The 18433-nt window shown below is 29.5% G+C and overlaps 1 protein-coding gene across 1 annotated transcript in view; it reads left to right on the forward strand.

Moving 5' to 3' along the window:
- LOC129981140 (N-acetylglucosamine-1-phosphotransferase subunits alpha/beta-like) overlaps positions 1 to 13656 on the forward strand; it is a 40724-nt gene extending 27068 nt beyond the window's left edge. The window contains exons 16-23 of the mRNA XM_056091833.1: positions 649 to 1070; positions 3125 to 3315; positions 4622 to 4774; positions 6873 to 7047; positions 8885 to 9069; positions 10342 to 10396; positions 11761 to 11964; positions 12646 to 13656. Of these exons, the coding sequence (XP_055947808.1) occupies positions 649 to 1070; positions 3125 to 3315; positions 4622 to 4774; positions 6873 to 7047; positions 8885 to 9069; positions 10342 to 10396; positions 11761 to 11964; positions 12646 to 12717 (1457 nt within the window). The 3' untranslated portion in view covers positions 12718 to 13656. The remainder of the gene's footprint in view (positions 1 to 648; positions 1071 to 3124; positions 3316 to 4621; positions 4775 to 6872; positions 7048 to 8884; positions 9070 to 10341; positions 10397 to 11760; positions 11965 to 12645) is intronic.
- Positions 13657 to 18433: the final 4777 nt, after the last annotated feature.

Consider the following 18433-nt stretch of genomic DNA (forward strand, 5'->3'; position numbering starts at 1 on the left):
ATAATAAAATCTGTTTAATTGCTAGAAATTGTTAATAATGAAATGGATGTGTAAAGCATCATAATTCAGTCAGTTTTAATCGCATAAAATTTTTGTTTGTTTGTGTCTGTTTAAATGTTAATGTGTCAAGAATATTTTATTGTCATAACTAAAACCATGGGTTGTATAAAAAATTAGATATAATTTTAAAAAAAAAAAATGCATTCATTGACAGAAATAATATAAAATAAGGCATTATGTACAATTGATATTTGAGCATTTGTGTTTACTTAAAAAAAAAAGCTACACTGTTTAGAAAAGAGAGCCGAGATTATGTGCTGGCTTCTTGTAAGTGAAAATGAAAGTTTAAATACGCAACAGAACAGAAGCTATTGGATCGTATTCATCACACATTATGTTGATTTATTTCAAATTTTGGAAAAAGGAAGATATCTAATATCTATTCTCAAGTTTTCTTCCCTAGTATAAAGTATGAAATACACCATTTTGTGACAATATATTAGAAAACCGAGAGGAAATCATTAATTTGAAATACTTTGATTCAAATTATTTATTTGAAAATCATGTTAATAAAAATCAGATTTGTATTTTTTAAACAATATATAATCAGATTATTCAGTTTTAAATTCATTTTCGTTTCTCTTTTAGGTATTTTGACTCTCCAAGGATATTTAAGAAAAAAATCTGAGATGATTGCAGAATTTATCTTAACTTCAAATGGAACGACAGACATGCTAGTAACCGAAAGCGACCGCCATTCTTCAGAAATTAATGAAAAACCTAGACAAGAGCTTACATCGTTACGCACTGCTGATCCATTTCCATTAAAGAAAAGTCAATTGTTAGAAAAGGCAAATGCTAATGTTAAATCTAATAATCAATCTATTATCCCATCAGCAGCAGAAGCGAAGGAGGTTTGGAAAAATATGAATAAATTTGTGAATCCTGTCATTTTGAAAAATCTTGACGTACTTTCTATTGACTATTCCCAGAGTCGTCCAAAGGGACCTGATACAAGAACACCAGGTGTACTTCATGATTATTTTCAGAAGCTGAAAAATGCAAATAAGGTAAAAATTAGCTTAATATTTTTTATTATTATTATTATTAAAAGTGAGATTTGTTCAGACTTTAATTACAGTCACAAAATTGTAGGTATAATATTTTTATTTAGATATTTCTTTCAATTTCTCAAACACTATTAAATGAGAAAAAGAAATTTGTATCAAGAAGTACTGCAGTTTAGTATTGGTGGTCTTGTACAAATATGTATTTGGGGTTTGCAAAAACATTCTTAGATCAAACTTGAGTCACAATTTTTGGAGAACACAAGAGAGGTGGTAAGCGAGAAAAAAAGCCCTGGCTCTTGTAAATTCCAACTTCACTAATGAATGGCAAATTGAGATGGTAAAAAGAAAGCATGAAATTAAATGAGTCATATGAATAAATTTCATGTAATGCATGCATTGTAAAAAGAAAATCACTCCTGAAGAACCCTAAAAATTTTTTTAAGTAATCAGTAGTTTTTTATAATGGTGTTAAATCATTAAACAATATTTTGCTTTGTTTGGAACGTTAATATTTTAACGAAACTTGTTCTAACTTGGCACGGACTGAATGGCTCAGTGATAGAATGCTATGAACTGAAAGCGACAGTTTGTATCTGACTGCAGGCAAGTTGCTTAAAAATTGTTTTGTTATTGATATTTCTCGTTTGTTCTAGAATATTCTTTTAATTATAACTATAGTATTATTAAATACTATAGTTATTATATTACTTATAATTTCTGTATCTTTCTAAATCTGGAAGTTTAGAGTAATTTCGTCTGGTGGATAAAAAATGTAAGGTTTAATTCCTTGAATAAAGTCTCGAGTTGAGATTAGCGAGTGTTACCTTTGATTTTAGTTAACACACGGTTTATCTACTCTTTCATCTACGCAACACTATTTTTTTAATTAAACTTGTGTATAAAGTTATTTTGGTGAGTTTTGGAATCAGTACTAAGCACCGTGAAGTGGCATCAATCCTGTCCGATATCCAGATTTAATTGAATTATTTGGACTCAGTGACAATAATATGACGGAAATTAAAGTCGAGTCTAAATGGGTGTCAAAGGCCAGGGTAAAACTCTGCTCATCAGGAGATGAGAAACAACCACTATACCTGAAGCTTCTCATAAATGGGGTGCCTTTAATGAGTATGAAATTGAACAGTAAAAAAAAAGAAAGGGGGTTAAAGGTCTGTCAGGCATTCAGTCTTACTCCACTCCAAGCCAATGAAGTGATTGCTCTCCAAAATCAATCATTAATGTGAGAAATCAGATTGCATTGGTCTGGCATGGGATGGGGGTCATGGTGGCCCGGTGGTAAGGCCTCGGCTCTGAACCGGAGTATCCCGCTGGTGTGGTGTGGAAGTTTGGAGAGGGGGTGTCAGCTCAGTTGTCGCCCTCGTCATCTGACCTCGATTCAAAATTCCCAAAATGACCCTAGTATTGCTTTAAAAACGGAACATTAATATAGCTAAACTAAACTAAACTAGACTGGAGTAGAATGGATGGTTGATATCCATCCTGTCCTTATTTCCATAAGTCCATTGCATCCACGTCGTTTGAAATAGGTATTCAGTAACGAGGGAAAGAGGATTGCAGTATGCTCTAGAAAGGTGTCCACTGGGGTTGGTGGTGCCACTCTAAATGTATTGGAAAAGTTGGTTAGAATTGGTCTAAAGTGAACTGAAAAGTTGGATATTTAACTCCTCCTAAAATGCCTTCAGTCCATCGATTCCGTTGCACCATTTGAAATAAGCGTTCTGTGAAATGAGGAGGGTGAAACTTGGGGGTGCATAGTGACTCAGCAAGGCGTTCATCAAGGAATTGGCATGCAGTGCTTATGAATGACTGCCTTTGCAATGCCATTTAACTGCATCATGCCTTGTTTTCTTTTGTTTTGAATATTTTAATTGCTAAATAATTTTTTTTTCATTTCTAATTATTCAGTTAAGACAAAGTACCACATTTGTTTTATTCTAATCCCAGTAGTGGTTTATTCTTAAATGTCATAAGTTGCACTGTAATTCATATGACACTTTTTAATAGTATTTTATGCAAATTATGCACTATTTCAGAGTCCAAATGATAAGAAGGATGCTTATTTGACATACAGACCCACACAGCGACATCTACTGGACACTTTTGGTGATTCCCTTCGGCATGTCAATAAGTTGTACAATGAGGCATTTGGATACGAACATCGCAAAGTTCCTTCTCATATTGCACATTTCGTGGATAAAAATGTGATGTCACGACTCACAGAAAGGTGATTTTTTTTCTTGCATATTTTAGCTTTCTCTCCTCTCTTTTACTAGACTGATCTATGTTTTTAAACTAATTGTCAAAACACTGAATTTGTTAATTATACACAATGAATTTCCCAGATTATGCCTTTACATGATAATAGTTTGTTAAAAATATTACTATAATCTATATATAGTATTTGAAATATTCATGTGAGTTGCGTATATCTATGTCTTATATCTTCCCTCCCATTCCATTTATAGATGGTATTATCAGCTATTTTCTTCCCTGCTAAACCAGACAATTTTCATCTGTTTTATTCTTAACTCTTTGATATTCCCCTTGCAATTATAATATTTATCACACTAAATCCATCAATGTTCATTGGGGTGGGGGGTGGGGAGGGTACAAAGATGTGGCAGACGAATCTCAAAGAAGCACAGACAAAGAATTAAAAAGCAGTATCTTTCACTTTAACACGGAGTTACAAAATCACACTGAAATAATTTTGAAAAAAATTAGTTTAAATATCTAATTGGTTCATCCGTTTGAAGAGTTAAAATATTTTTGAAGCTGTTTGCACCTTATATTATGAAGTTGTTTGCATCTTAAGGTGTTATTTATATGAGGAAAAATATCAGTTATATTTCAGTATTCATAAATTGATGCTATTCCTAGATTATATTGGGAAAGAGATTTTAAGACTCTTTCCGTTTTTAAATAAAAATAAATAAATAATAAAATCATAATCTTATTCTCCAAACCCAAACAGTACTTTTTTTTTTAATTACAGCCAGTCAAATGTTAGAAATGTTAGTGAGTCTGGTTTGGAAGAATGTATTTAAGAAAAGAAAAAAAAAATTCTAAAGAACACCAAAATTAGTAGTGATATTTTGAAACATGGCATGCAGAACTATTCAACAAATTTCAAAAAACAGTACAAATACAAACAATATACCAGCAGCAATTAATTAATTTTTTGATATTTTTTTAATAATTATGGATAACCTTCAGCTAAGCGTTTTCACTTTTCTATGATACAAATATAGGTGACTTTACCCAGTTCAGATATTTTTATCAATCGGTTAATGCTATTAAAATTATTCTTAAGTCCCAAAAATGTGAAGCAACAACTACTGAAGAAACAAGTAAGGGTTGATGGTTCCCTAATCAGGGAAGTAAAAGTATTCTCAATATTTATTTAGAAAATTTCATTGAAATGCAACGCTACCTTGTTAAAGTGCCTTTTGAATTTTACTAAGCCTAAATTTGTAGTTTATTATTTTTAATCCTATTATATCTTTATTTCTGTATTTTTAACATTTTAGATTTTCGGATGCATTTACGGTGACATCATCGCACAGAATCAGGAGCTCTAATGACATGCAGTTTGCATTTTCCTATTATTATTACCTCATGAATGAGATGGAAACTTTGGAAGTTGAAACGATATTTAACACTTTTGACACTGATAAATCAGGGTAAGTCAATACCGCTTTTAATTTTTAAAAAGTTGATCTGAATATGAATGTCATTATAATAACTCTTGAGTAATTGAAGGGAAGAAATAAATTATTCATAGATAATTTTATGTATTTATAGAAAGAATTGTCCGTTATAAATTTTTTTCCATTTGTCATAGTATACAAAGTGTTTCAAAACTCATAGGGCAAAAATTTAAGGGGTGATAGAAAACATCTAATGATGCATGGACGGAGAGCAAGCGGTGGACCGCTAGATGGCGCTGTAATGGAAAGCACAAAGCGCGAGTTTTCTTACACGTCATCATTTTTACAGTGGATTTCAGAAGGTATGGCGACGTACAGTAATCAGAAAATACGGACATGCATTTTATTTATGGTCTGGCGAGTGGGCATGCTTTTAAAGCCGCAAGACTGTACAGTTAGCTTTTCCCGAGAAGGCACATTGGAAGGATTGTTCGGGGTGGGTCCACACCTTGAAAAACTTTAAAATTTATATAAATTATAAAATATTTGGAACAATATTAATATTTTGGCAAGCATTATTAATCAAGATTTCTGTATGCTTCTTCAATACATTGCAAAATTTATAAACAGTGAACATCAGCATGATGAATATTGTGTGTTGTCATGGATACTCTACAGCTGCGATTCATAATAAATTAATAAATGCAATATAAATTTTAACAAAGTTACTAAAATAAATTATTAACATGTTAAAAAAATTGAGCAAAATAAGATTATTAAAAAAATTATATTTAAAAAAAAAAGAATCTTATAATGTATTCTGCGTAGAGCTGTACTCCTCTCTTAATCTCATAGTCTGTGTTGAGATGATCTCTTGTAATTCATTAAAAAGAGAAAAACAATGAAAACACAGTTCAATCCTTAAATATCTCAATAGTCATATAAGCATTTTGCGTGCATTTTCATGAAAAAAGTGACATTATAAATAAGACAGATATTTCCTCGTTGTTTAGAGAAGGGAAATATCCTCACATTTCAGAAAGTTTCCTGGATTTGAAGGACTTTAATTCAGATGGCAGCAGCGAAACATTTACAGTTGTTAATTACTAATATTTACAATTGATCAAATCAAAAACAATCCAGTATTCAATAGACTACTACAATTCAAACTAGTTCATTCGCAGAGAGCGGATCCCACTTATTCAATGAAACCACAAAAACAACTATTGTAGTTAGACTTTTATACACTCTCAAAAAATTCATGAATTTTCTGGAAAAGAGAAAATTCGCAAATGCATTGCCAACAATTCGCCAAATTGCCAAAATATGTTCAGTTTACAGTATTCATAATAATATTCTTTCGGGAACTCCTTAATCATTGGAGAAATACAAAGAAGAGAAGAAAAAAATCAAACTATATTCGGAGATCTTCTAATAAAAAGTTTGATAGAGGTTGTTTAATAATAAAGTTGTAAATAAAGAGTAAATAATAAAACAAAAGAGTTTGTTAAGATATAAAATAAAAATAATAAGTTTAAAATAAATAAAAGAGTTTCTTAAAATATTATGCACACAGCAATGCTTGCAAGTTTACTTTCATAATTTCGAATAAGAAATTTTAAAAAATCTTATTAGAAGAAAAGTTTTACAATTTAGTTTCCTGTTAACCAAATTTTCAGTTATCCCAGGGAGGACGTTCAAAAACACTGAATCGAATAATCGAGGTTCGATTTATACAAACCAAACTCGATTATTCGACCTCGGTTGCGGTACTGTGAATCGATTTCTCGCTTCACTAGTACCGCAACCATACATGACAAAAAATTATCAATTTTTTTGTCCCTCCGAAGTCAATATTGCTGTATTTGGCATAGTTCTTAACAATTATTGTGATTAACGCTCAAATAAAAAAAAAATGACATAACACGTCATTGCTTTGCATCTGCCACTATCAATCAAATGGAAAAAGTACAAATAATGTATACTTTTAATATACAGATAATATATACTTTTCATTAAGTATTTGTATATTTCAGTATTTTTCATTTAAAAGTATATGAATTATCAAACAGAGAAATAAAATGTATCATGTGGATAAATTGGAGTGAATTAATATTCGATCGAATTTCAGAACCTGGTCCGATCGTGAAATTCGAACTGTTCTCACTCGTCTGTATGACTTACCTCTGGAGTTTTCAACTGTGGCTGGATTTGAGCAAATAATCATCAACTGTTCTCAAAGTGCCACAGACCCTTTAATGCAGCCGTCTGCACCACATGGCGAACGGTATTACGATTCCAAATTGGTAAGAAATTTTTAATTTGAAATTCTAAGGATTATTTCTGTCTTAACTCCTCACTGCTTTGATGCAAAAACAGTGGACGTTGTCTCCCCAAAAATTTCTCGCATAGGGTGTTAAATAAAATCGGTATAATATTTTAAAAATTCTCGTATATTCTCTCATAAAGGTGTCTCATAAAGTCGGATAATAGGTAGACTTTAAAACTTCTTACCCCTTCAAAGTGGTTATTAGATTCTTAATTTTAAAAAAATTGAAATTTTAATGTTTTTTTATATGATTTTGAAGAATATTATCGCATTAGAACCATTTTTACATTAATTTAAAAGTCAAAAAAGTATTTTCAGTAATATTAGTATCATTTCTGCTCATTTTTTTTTTTTTCCTTCGGCTTTAATAATTTATTCGAAAATATTTTTAAATATATTTTACTTCGTTATTTGTCATAGTTATATTTTCTACATATATACTACCGCTGCTCTATAATTCGTATAAATCGAGCCTATAACATTACGATGTTTCAAACTGCAGTTTCAAATATCGGTTTTTTTTTTTGTTTGTTTGTTTTTTCATGCTTTAATGTTGTGATTTGAATAATGTTTACTAAAATTTACTTTCCCTTAATCACCTTTTTAAAAAGTCTTCAAACTTAATACATTTCCATAAGAGTGCAGTTTTTAACATTTTCAGAATCAAATTTTATCATTCTTGAGATCGATTAATTTTCTTTGAGGTAATAACTCTACAGTATTTTTAATATCTTTAGTGCTATTTGTATAAATTGAGTCTTTTTATTGTTTTGTTAATCATATTTTTCTTCATGATATTTTTATTTGGCAAAATTCTTTATTTTTTGATGTTAGGTTGTTTTTTTTTTTTCCCCTGAAGCTTGTGTTATGTTTGTCTATTGTATCATTCTGTTTCATATTAATCTTTATCTAGACATATTTATTAAATATAATTAGACATATTGATATATGTATGTTAGACAAAAATAGATCTTTAAAATTTGAGGTGCTAGTTAAGAAGTATAAAAAAAAATGTCTCCATTGCTTTTATTATTAAATTGAGTTAAAACAGAATAAATGTTTTTCTTTAAATATCCTCATATATTTCGTATATAATTTTTTCTACTTTTTATAAATTTAAATTACTCCAAGTAGTTAAATATCTTTATTCTGGATATTATAGAAAGAATAGTAATATCTACAAGAGCACCATGTCTTCATAGTATGCATTTTAGAATATGAATGTCGGAGGAGGGAATTTAGAAACGGCTGATAAGAATTTTTTTAACTATCTCAGATCTCATTACATTTTAATTCCATTAATTGAATTACTGTTTAAGTGTTTGCTTCAATTTTTAGAATCTATTTCATTTAACTCCTTAATTTTTGTGACGAATGATATACCAGCATCGACTTATCCCTACCCATGCTTATAGACAAAAATTACGTCATTCACAGATGATAATACCACACCATAATAATACCATAATACGATAAAAAATTACACATTATCTTCAGTCTTCTTGAAGTATTTAAGGATTTTTAATGCAATTAGTAAGGTGGCATTTCCAAAATTTAATTAGATTATGAAAAAAAAGCAAAACAATTAAGGGGTTAAAATTCACAAAATTATTAAATCATTTTGTGGTGATGAATGGATTATGTTTACTTCAAATATTATCTATTTTCATTTTCAAATTTGAGTATTCTTCCCAACTTGTCCAAAAAAATTAGAAAAAATGTCACCAATATAAAATATTGCATTTATAATTTGCAATACAATAACCTGATTCTTTCATAGCCCGATTCTCATTTTCTTTTCACTTGTGTTAAAGCCATTGGTGACTTTGTCCTTGGTTAAGTCTTGCCCCCCTGTATCCAACATGCTGTTACAACACTTTGGTACTCAGAAGAAGAATAACTACGAGACAGTGGGAGAGGAGGAGGTGGCCTTCAAGATGATCCATAACAATTTGTCACAGGTTTTGGGACAAATAGATGACATCAGGAAACATCCAAAGTATGTTTTGTTGTATTAGTTTTGTTTTCTTTTATTTTGTATTGAGACTAATTGCAGTATTTTAAAAGTGTCCCAAAAGGCTATGTATAAACTTTAAGTTTATCAGGCATATATGGGAAAGTCGTTTTTGTAATGGAAAACAGAGGGAGTGGAAATGTCAGGGGAGATTCCCTACAAAGGGCTCTTTGTCAGTGAGTTAAGTTACAGAAAAGGATACCCTGTAATGGATGTACCAAGTATTTTGTCCAAGACAAGAATGGAATACAAACTTGCAATAGTACAACTCAGCTGCATTAGTAAAAAAATTACAAGTTGCATGAAACTTTTAGCATAACAGATACAAAGACCAGGAGCAATATCAACAGAAAATCTGTGTAGTACTTTAAATAAGTATTGTCAGAGAAATACTCCATCGGTGAGAGATCCATCAAACGTTATAATGAATCACAACTCTTTATTCCACAAGAAAGCACAGCTGAAGTAGGCTCATAAACAACTCTTGTAGAAATCACCAACATATGCTCAAACACCAGATTGCTAAATAGAAAGCAGCTTAACACAAACAATTAAAGTGTTCACTTTGTGATTAATATTCTAAAGAGAGAATTTTCTAGACTTGCTTTAGCCTTTCACTTTATATAGATTTTTCATTAGAGCATCAAAAAATCTAGGAGGATCTTCGGAACTCATTTTCTAATAGAGAAATCACTATAATTTTTGTATTTTCTAGAACGTTCATTTTTGCCGCCATGGCTGAGGATTATTGACTTGGGAAACATGCAACATTCATTAAAATATCTGTAAATATCTCTTCCTTGCTAGGAAACAAACTGCGCTAGAAAGTGATGTTCCAGATTTATAGCACTATTTAAAGATCTTGAAAACAGTACAGTTTTCAATGCTGTCACACATAAATATGGACAAATGTACATAAATTTGTCAAAATATATACATAAATTTGAGTTTCCTTACATCTTGACTGTACATTTTATCTGATATATCCTTTTCTTTTACTTAATTCGCTGATAAAGATTTCCTTGTAACAGTTAACTTTAGGGACAAGTAAATTTTAAAAAATTCTGATTTATTTGAATTTTTCATATTATTCCTGCCTTCTTTATTATATTTTATAACCAGTTTAATATATCTTTATTGTAGGATGCTTCTTATCTAAACTTTAATTTTATTTATCTATTCATTTTGCACTTACATTCAGGTTTCTTTTATAATTATTTTCCTTTATAGTATAATAATATAGACTGTTTGTTATAGGAAATTTATTTGTCTGAATGATAATATGAACCATGGAACTCAAGAAGCTGAAGTTGTAAGCATTTTAGTTATTTATTTTTTTATAGTAAGAATTCGAAATTATTATAACTTTTCTCGTCTTCTTATGCTGAAAATTGCAGCTCTTTTTCGTGTTACATAGAAAGATATATGGGATCATGAAATGTTCAGAGTATTTCTTAGTTTTCATTATCATAAATATTTTTTGAGTAAAAACACTTAACAAAATTATTTTGACTTAAAATATTTCATGAAGTTTTCCTAAATGATATAGTAAAATTGACTTTTTTTTAATCATTAGAGGTTGCTTAATTTACTAATTAAAAATCACAATAACTCTTATAAAATGAAAAGAAGATTATGGAAGTTTTTTCTGAAAATGGAAAATGACCATGTGTAAAAAGCTTTGTTTTAATTTTTAATAAATAAAATTAAGTAACTGAAATAATTTACTTAATAGTTTGAAAGTTCAAAGCCATTGATTTAATCAGCTTCAAATTTGATTGCTGTGACTCGAATTTATTCACTTATTTTTATTATGTTGAGCTGTATTTAAGAGACATGTGCAAAAATATAATGAAGTTCTGTGCTAAAAGTCAGTGATAAAAGCAAAAATTATTTACTATGAGAAGCCAAATTTAAAAAGCTTCTTCATTTTCATTGACTAGAATAAAAAAGTCGGCGTCCTGGCATAGGGATAGCGCGTCTTCCCCGTGATCTGGGCGTCCCGGGTTCGAGTCCCGGTATGGGCATGGTTGTTCTTCTGTTGTTCTATCTGTGAGATGTGTGAATGTGCCCTCCTGTAAAAAGGAGTTGTGCAAGCGAATGAATGATGCGTGAGTGGCAAAGTCGTACTCTTGGCCCTAGTTGGCGCTGCTATAAAAAATAAGAGACGTCCCCCTCAGGCTTAAATCGCTGTCTTCGTAACAGCGGGCTTGTCAGTGGCAAGTGCCATAAGAAACAAACAAACAAACAACAGAATAAAAAATCTTTAATATATGAAATAACTTAATTGTGATTTGTTTCATCGCTACTTTTAATAAAGTAGAAATAAAAAATACATACAAAACATGTATGTATGTATATCCAGCAAAGTTCACTAACAACTTCTAAATTTTATTTTTGCATCATTAGAAATGTTTTGAGATAGAATAAGCCCATGAAAGAAAGAAAAAACGTTTTTAAATTAGTTCAATAATTTAATTCAATTCATTATAAATATTTCTTATTTAAAATTTAATTACCTCTTCAGCTGCTATCCATTGGCTGCTGTTTGAGTTATATTCTTAAAGTTCTTGTGGGTTTTGTTAGGAAAAATGGTATTTAAATACTTTTGGAATATCAAAGATTAAAATGCCATTTTGTGAAGGATATATTATGATTTTGATCTTTTCTTTCTAGATTCGAGCTGTCATCCAAGATTTTTATGAGTCCTTATTTCCCACGAGGTCACAATTCGAGTTGTCTCCAGAATACCGCAACCGATTCCTGTACGTGAGTGAGTTGAGGGAGTGGCGTCGGACGCGAGACATCATCCGCGTTGTCACCTATTTAACATTAGGCATACTCATTCTGTTTTCGGTCATTTCCTTTTGGAAATCAGAGGTAGGTTGAATTTTAGTATTATGTTTCTACCGTATAGAATCTTTCATTTGCGAAAGAAGACGCACTTGATATAGCATTGATTAAAAATAATTTAATTTGCTGTAAAAGGTCATAAATTCAAAAGTCCGAAGAAGTATGTTTATATAATTCAAAAGCCCAATTGCAATAGATCACAGATTATATAATAGCACGATTCGCAGATATCACAGAACTCACTAGACTTCCAGTAGCATATCGACCAGACAGTGAAGGGAATATAGATGTCCCCAATGCCAGTCTTAGGGGTGGTATCTTGACAAATTATTAATGTGTTTGTAGTATTTTTGAAATAAAATATCTGTAGAGAAACGAAATATCAAATAAGAATAACACCTGACCATTGATATTTTGGCAGCGATAAAATTGACGAACTTGGCCGAGAATCTGGGTCGATTTTCCACTTCACGTTTCGAAGTTGTTGTTTTTTCCGGGGGGGGGGGGGCTCTCAGAGTGAACTCGCTTGAAATGTAGTAGTCTATTGAAGACAGGATTGTTTTTTTTTTATTATTATTATTATTTTATCAACTGTTCATATTTACAAATATGTTTCTGTTTGAGTTGCCTTAATTAGAATATCATCCAATCCATGAATGTTCAAAATATATTGTTTTATTTTCAAATCATATTTATCATTTGTTACAGATTCGACAGCCAGAACGATATCCAAGATTAAGAGCGATTCAGAACAGACATCACAACTCGCAACATGTTTGAATTCATGGACGATGTTATTTATTCTGCGAATTTTTCGGAACGTTTGTTATAGCTATATATATTTGAAGAATGGAATATCCCGCATTTACAAAAGAAAACTGTGATCGCTGTCTGCACCAAAGCATTTATTTATAGACTAGATCTTTCCAAACTATGAGAATGTGCAATGGATTAATATAGGTTATGATCACAACCTTATTGGTCTGAAAACAGAACTGTAATGTATTCTTCTACATTCTTTTACCGTCACTTCCAAACTAAAATAATTTTTACACACACATTTGCACCTTTTACTAGATCTGTACAGTTATCCTTTGAAAAGTACTTCTTTTGCAACAAACTAATGCTCATTATTGTTTTATTAAATTATAATTAAATAAAAAAATATTCAATTCCAATAATTAAATTTAAAATGTTTTTTTAATTATAGTATTCTACCCAGTGAATAAATTCTTTGCTTAATTGTAAATGATGTTATACCTTTAACCATTAAATGTTGAAATTAAAATATTTAATTTTGTCATCTTAGTATCTTGAGAATATGATTAAAACTCTATTAGTTATAGTTGCCAATAAGAAACGCTTTAAAAATGTTATTAAATCAATTTATAACCTGTACATGGCAACTTACTCGAAAAGTAAAGCATGTTCACAAATTTTTTATTCAGCTTAAATCCAGTTTTGCCAATTGACAACCAGCTGTTTCCTTGTCATAAAATTTCTAAAAACAAAGCATGATTTTTGAAAAAAAAATCCATTATTTATTTAAGGAATAAAAATATAAAAAAACACTTTAAAATTAATTTTTAAATATCAGGCATTTAAAGGTTTAAAAAAATATATGAAAAGATTTTTTTTTTAATGCAATATTTTATTTTAAAAAAAAACTGTTTGATGATTGTGTTCATATTCTATTGTGTATTTCTTTTCTTTTCTGAAAATGGGGATTTGTTAAGTTTACTTTCACATATTCAAATTAAATTTATATAAATTTTAATTAAATTATATAAATTTATATAAATGCAATATTTTATTTTTTAAAAAAACTGTTTGATGATTGTGTTCATATTCTATTGTGTATTTCTTTTCTTTTCTGAAAATGGGGATTTGTTAAGTTTACTTTCACATATTCAAATTAAATTTATATAAATTTTAATTATCATAAAGGCTTTCCATTAAAAAAACCTTCCAAAATATTTTAAATTGGTAATTCCCTCTGACTTTTAAAATGTTTCCCTTTTACCAAAGTAATTCTTCCATTCGATTATAAAAGTAATCCTTTATCTATCTATATACATGAGGGATGGATTCATTCATTCAAATAAGTTACTAATTATGCACTTCTAGTCAATTTTTAATTGAAATTTTCATATTAGTAAAAATGGAATTTTGTAATTGATTTCATGCTCCTTTCCTGTTTTTAAAATTTTGTGCACTTACATTATCCTATTAACAATCTAATACTTTAATATTTACAGGATTTAATTATTAGTTAATTACGTAATTTAAATTTATTTTATTTACAGATAGATAGCACCATCAAAAACTGAATTTTAGGAGAAATGTATTTCATGAATCCATGATATTTGTAATAATGGATTATAAAATATTTAGAATAAAAATTCTTTTTTGGAAGCATTTATCACATGTGTTAGGTATCCAAATTCCTTCTAAGAGCAATGTGGCTAAGAGGCATAATCTTGATTTCAGAATTGATAGATTCCAATCCCAGTTTTGATAATTAATTTATGTCATGTATCAGGACTTGGTGCTTACTAAGTCTGATGTTGTGGGTAAGTAATCTCACTGATAAGGTGCTGAAGTTAGGAGTAGGGCTATCATCTCAAGGGTCACCCTCATCATTTGATCGTAATTCAAAGTTACGAGATCCGTCTCAAAATAGTTAATATTAAATTATACCCAAACTCATTTTACAGTTTGTAAGAAGGCTGTGGTTATTCATTTTCATTTGGTGTCTGCTAATTTTAGTCAACAGTTATGAAAAGCAGTACATGATTATTTAATCTTCCCATAGACAGAAGAAAAAAAATAACAGGTGATTTTGTTTCAGTTTTTTGGAAAACAGTGTTGAAGAAACTTTTTGCTATCACCTTCGATTCCATAGGAAGCAGTTAAATAGTTGTTCCATCCAAATATAAATTTCCAATCGCATTCTTGAAAAAAAAAAAAAAAACTTCAGATCGTCTTCCTCTCAGTGGGTTGTAAATTTGTTTTTCCAAATTGCTAGGTTACGAAATATTCTTTTGTTATCACTTTGAATGGCATTTTTTTTTTAAAAGGTGGCAATTTTAATGATAAACAATTGCTAAATTCACATGGTTTGTTATTGCAAGTCTTACATTTTCCCATATTAAATCTTTGTTGCACACTGTTGTTATTGTATCCAGTTCTTTTTATTTTGTATATGTTTAAAGAAAAATATGTTAATTCCTTTTGGGCTGCTGTATCAAGAATGGCTCAATATATCGATTAAGTTTATCTTAGTATGCACTTCTTTTATAATGTTAGAACAATAGCATCAGTTGTATCTGCATTGTCAGTCAAATTTTTTATCATTGCAATTATTTTCTCTGGAATTAATATACATAATAATTGTTTGTAAAATTGTATTGTTATTAATTTTCCTGCTACAGGCCAAATCGATGTTGCGTCCAGTTTATTTATAGAATTTTGCAGCTTACATTATTAAAGATTTGTGTAAATTTAGATGAATAATAATAATAATGTACTTATGCTGTTTTGAAGTTGTTCAAATAGATCAATTTTTCTTGTTGTAAAAGAATTTGAATCAATTCATAAATGTTTCTAATTTTAGTCATTAAATATAATCAATGACTAAAATTAGTCCAACATGGAGAATAAATGGGCTTACTTTTTTTATTGAATTGATGAGACGCTGCTTTGCATTTTATTATTATCTCGATTACTATGATTTTGCTGTTTTAATCCCATGATTGCTATTTTTTTTACTAGTACTTTTATTATTTATAACCTCTATAGAAACAGCTCTGTTATGTGCATGCTTATATATATTTATTGAGTAATTGTGTACTATTGCAACTATTTTGGCAAGTTTTTTTGGGTTTTTTTCAGAAAATGTATTATATAATGCAATCAAACTTGCTAATTACTCACTGTTTTGTATATAGTTGTGATAATACACAGATATGTTTTATTGCATTTATCCTCTGCATTTTTTTTGTTGAAATTTGCTTATAATAATGGCATTATATTTCTATCAAACAGACAAATCTTAACAGTTGTGTGCACTCTTCAAATATTTTTGGATTTCTGCACTTTATCATAGCCTAGTCATGTAAATGCATTGTTCATTGGAAAGTATTGTTTTGCCATAAGGTTTCTTATCAGTCATTTGTGTTTTGGAAAATTCTGTGAAATAAAAGATTATTTATTTTTAATTTGTCACTTGTATAATTTATTTGAAATCACTTCTCAATATATGTTGTGCCTGATAACAGATCATCTGTTGAGGCAGTAAATTTGCAACCATATCAAAAATATACTTTATAATATTTCTAACATATCCTTATTAAAAGTACAATATTTTTAAGCCTTTGAAAATATGAAAATTATTCATTAGCCAATCCTGAAGCCATATTCTATCTGTGGATGCTGCTTTTTTTTTTAATACAAATATATAGTTTTTATGTGATCTTAATGAAATTTCAATTAATGCTCTTCGACACATTTATTAGCATGTTAATGATTTATTTTAGGTTGCATTTTTATTGTATTAACTTTTTGAATATGTATTTATCTTTATTTATTTATGAATCCAGACTGCTGGCATACATGTTTGTACACAATAACAGTGTGTTATAAAATGCAGTAGAAATATTATTATGTATGTTAGTACGGAAGCAGATGTTTGTCTTCATAAATATTGCAATAATTTAATGAAATGTACAGATGTTAATGTTATCTTAATATTTTATAATTCTTAGTTTTTTTTTTTTTTTTTTTTTTTTTTTTTTGAGAATTAGGAAAATAAAATATTTTAATCAAATTGCTTGCTGCTGTTAGCAGCTGCCCAATTGGAAATCCACCACCGCTTATATCTTCGCACAAAAGGAATATATCCTCATGTTTTGCTTCATGGCATTTTTTTAAGTGTATCTAATTATCACCGTGCTTTAGTTTGCACTTATTTGAATTTCATCATATTCAACTTACCAATTAAAAATTGAACAAATAAGCATAAGGATCACCATTTATCCCCAAATCCTGCTAATGGACACGCATATAAAATAAAGCAACCAATTCAAAACACACATTTCGAGATACAGCTACTTTTGCTGTGCTACGTTTTTCTAAAATCAATTTCATTATAAATAGTCTTTTGTGCATTAAAAATTAAGCACATCTCATGAAAATGCTGAATTTAAAAATCCATAAAATATTTCGCTTCCCATTGCATTATTGTATCCACTCCTCTATTCAAAATTAGTTATCAGAAGACAAGATGAATGGGTTAATGAAATTTGTTCAAAAAAATATTACTAAATGGGCAAAAAGTCTTGAAATAAGTGAATTTGAGTTACTGGATCTCAACTGCCTAAATAATTTTAATGAGTAGTGACTAATAAAGGGAAATGGAGTATATATATATGTGTGTGTGTAATGATATTTTAAAATTTAATTTAATTCTAATTATTTTCCAAAGTTTCATCTTAATTCAGTCCATATTAACTTTATTCTAAAATATTCTCTTATTTCCTAATCCAATTCCACCTTTTTTATTTAATTAAAACAAAAGAAGCTCTGTAAAATTGCTGACATCGTCAAGTTCCCACATTCAGAGTAAAGGGATAAAAATTTGTTGATCTAAGACATTCTTTTAAAAGATTCTTATACAGTACACTCCCGATTATCCGCGGAATTGGGTGGCACGGCCGCCGCGGATAACAAAAATCGCGGATAATCCGAAAAAAGTTAAAAACGGGTATAGCAAAAGAGAAAACAGTCATTCCAACTTTGAAAAATCGTTTTATGTACAATAAAACGTAAAATAAACAGCAGGAAATGTTTAACTAAAGCTTAGTATATCACTCAAAACTAACCTAAAATGCATTTTGTTAATGAAAAGCGAAAAGTGCTTTGTACTTACGAGAGGCGTCAAGGATACACAGAAAAATTAATACATATGTACTGTTTTAATACTGTAATGTATTATGTAATACAAAAGCAGAACTGTAAAACTGCATCTTTTTGAAGAAATCAGTCAAAAAAAAAAAAAAAAAAAAAAAAAAAACTTTGTGCGGCAGGCGCGGATAAACCGCCCGCGGATAATCGGGAGTCTTCTGTAATTATCTTACCTAAATAGACACATGTAAAGAAATCCCTATCAAAATCTCATAGTGTGTAATCATGGGGATAAATATTTCTTTAGCTTTTCTTCTTTTCGCTCTTGTGTTGTTCTGTGTTGATGTGCCTCATCGCTGCTGCTTGTACATAAATCATGTCTCCCGGGATGAAATAAAGCGAAGTTTAAAATTCGAAAGGGTCCTCTTTCGTCGGCCCCTCCTTTAAAAAAATTATGTTTATATATATATTCCTTGGTATGCGAAATTTGAAATATAGAAATTCTATTAAATATATATATATATATATATATATATATACTGCTCAGAGGATAGAAAGTTGGCGATAATTACAAAAAGATACAATTGGCATT

This window comes from Argiope bruennichi, chromosome 8 (assembly GCF_947563725.1).
Source record: "Argiope bruennichi chromosome 8, qqArgBrue1.1, whole genome shotgun sequence".
Classification (NCBI taxonomy): Eukaryota; Metazoa; Arthropoda; class Arachnida; order Araneae; family Araneidae; genus Argiope; species Argiope bruennichi.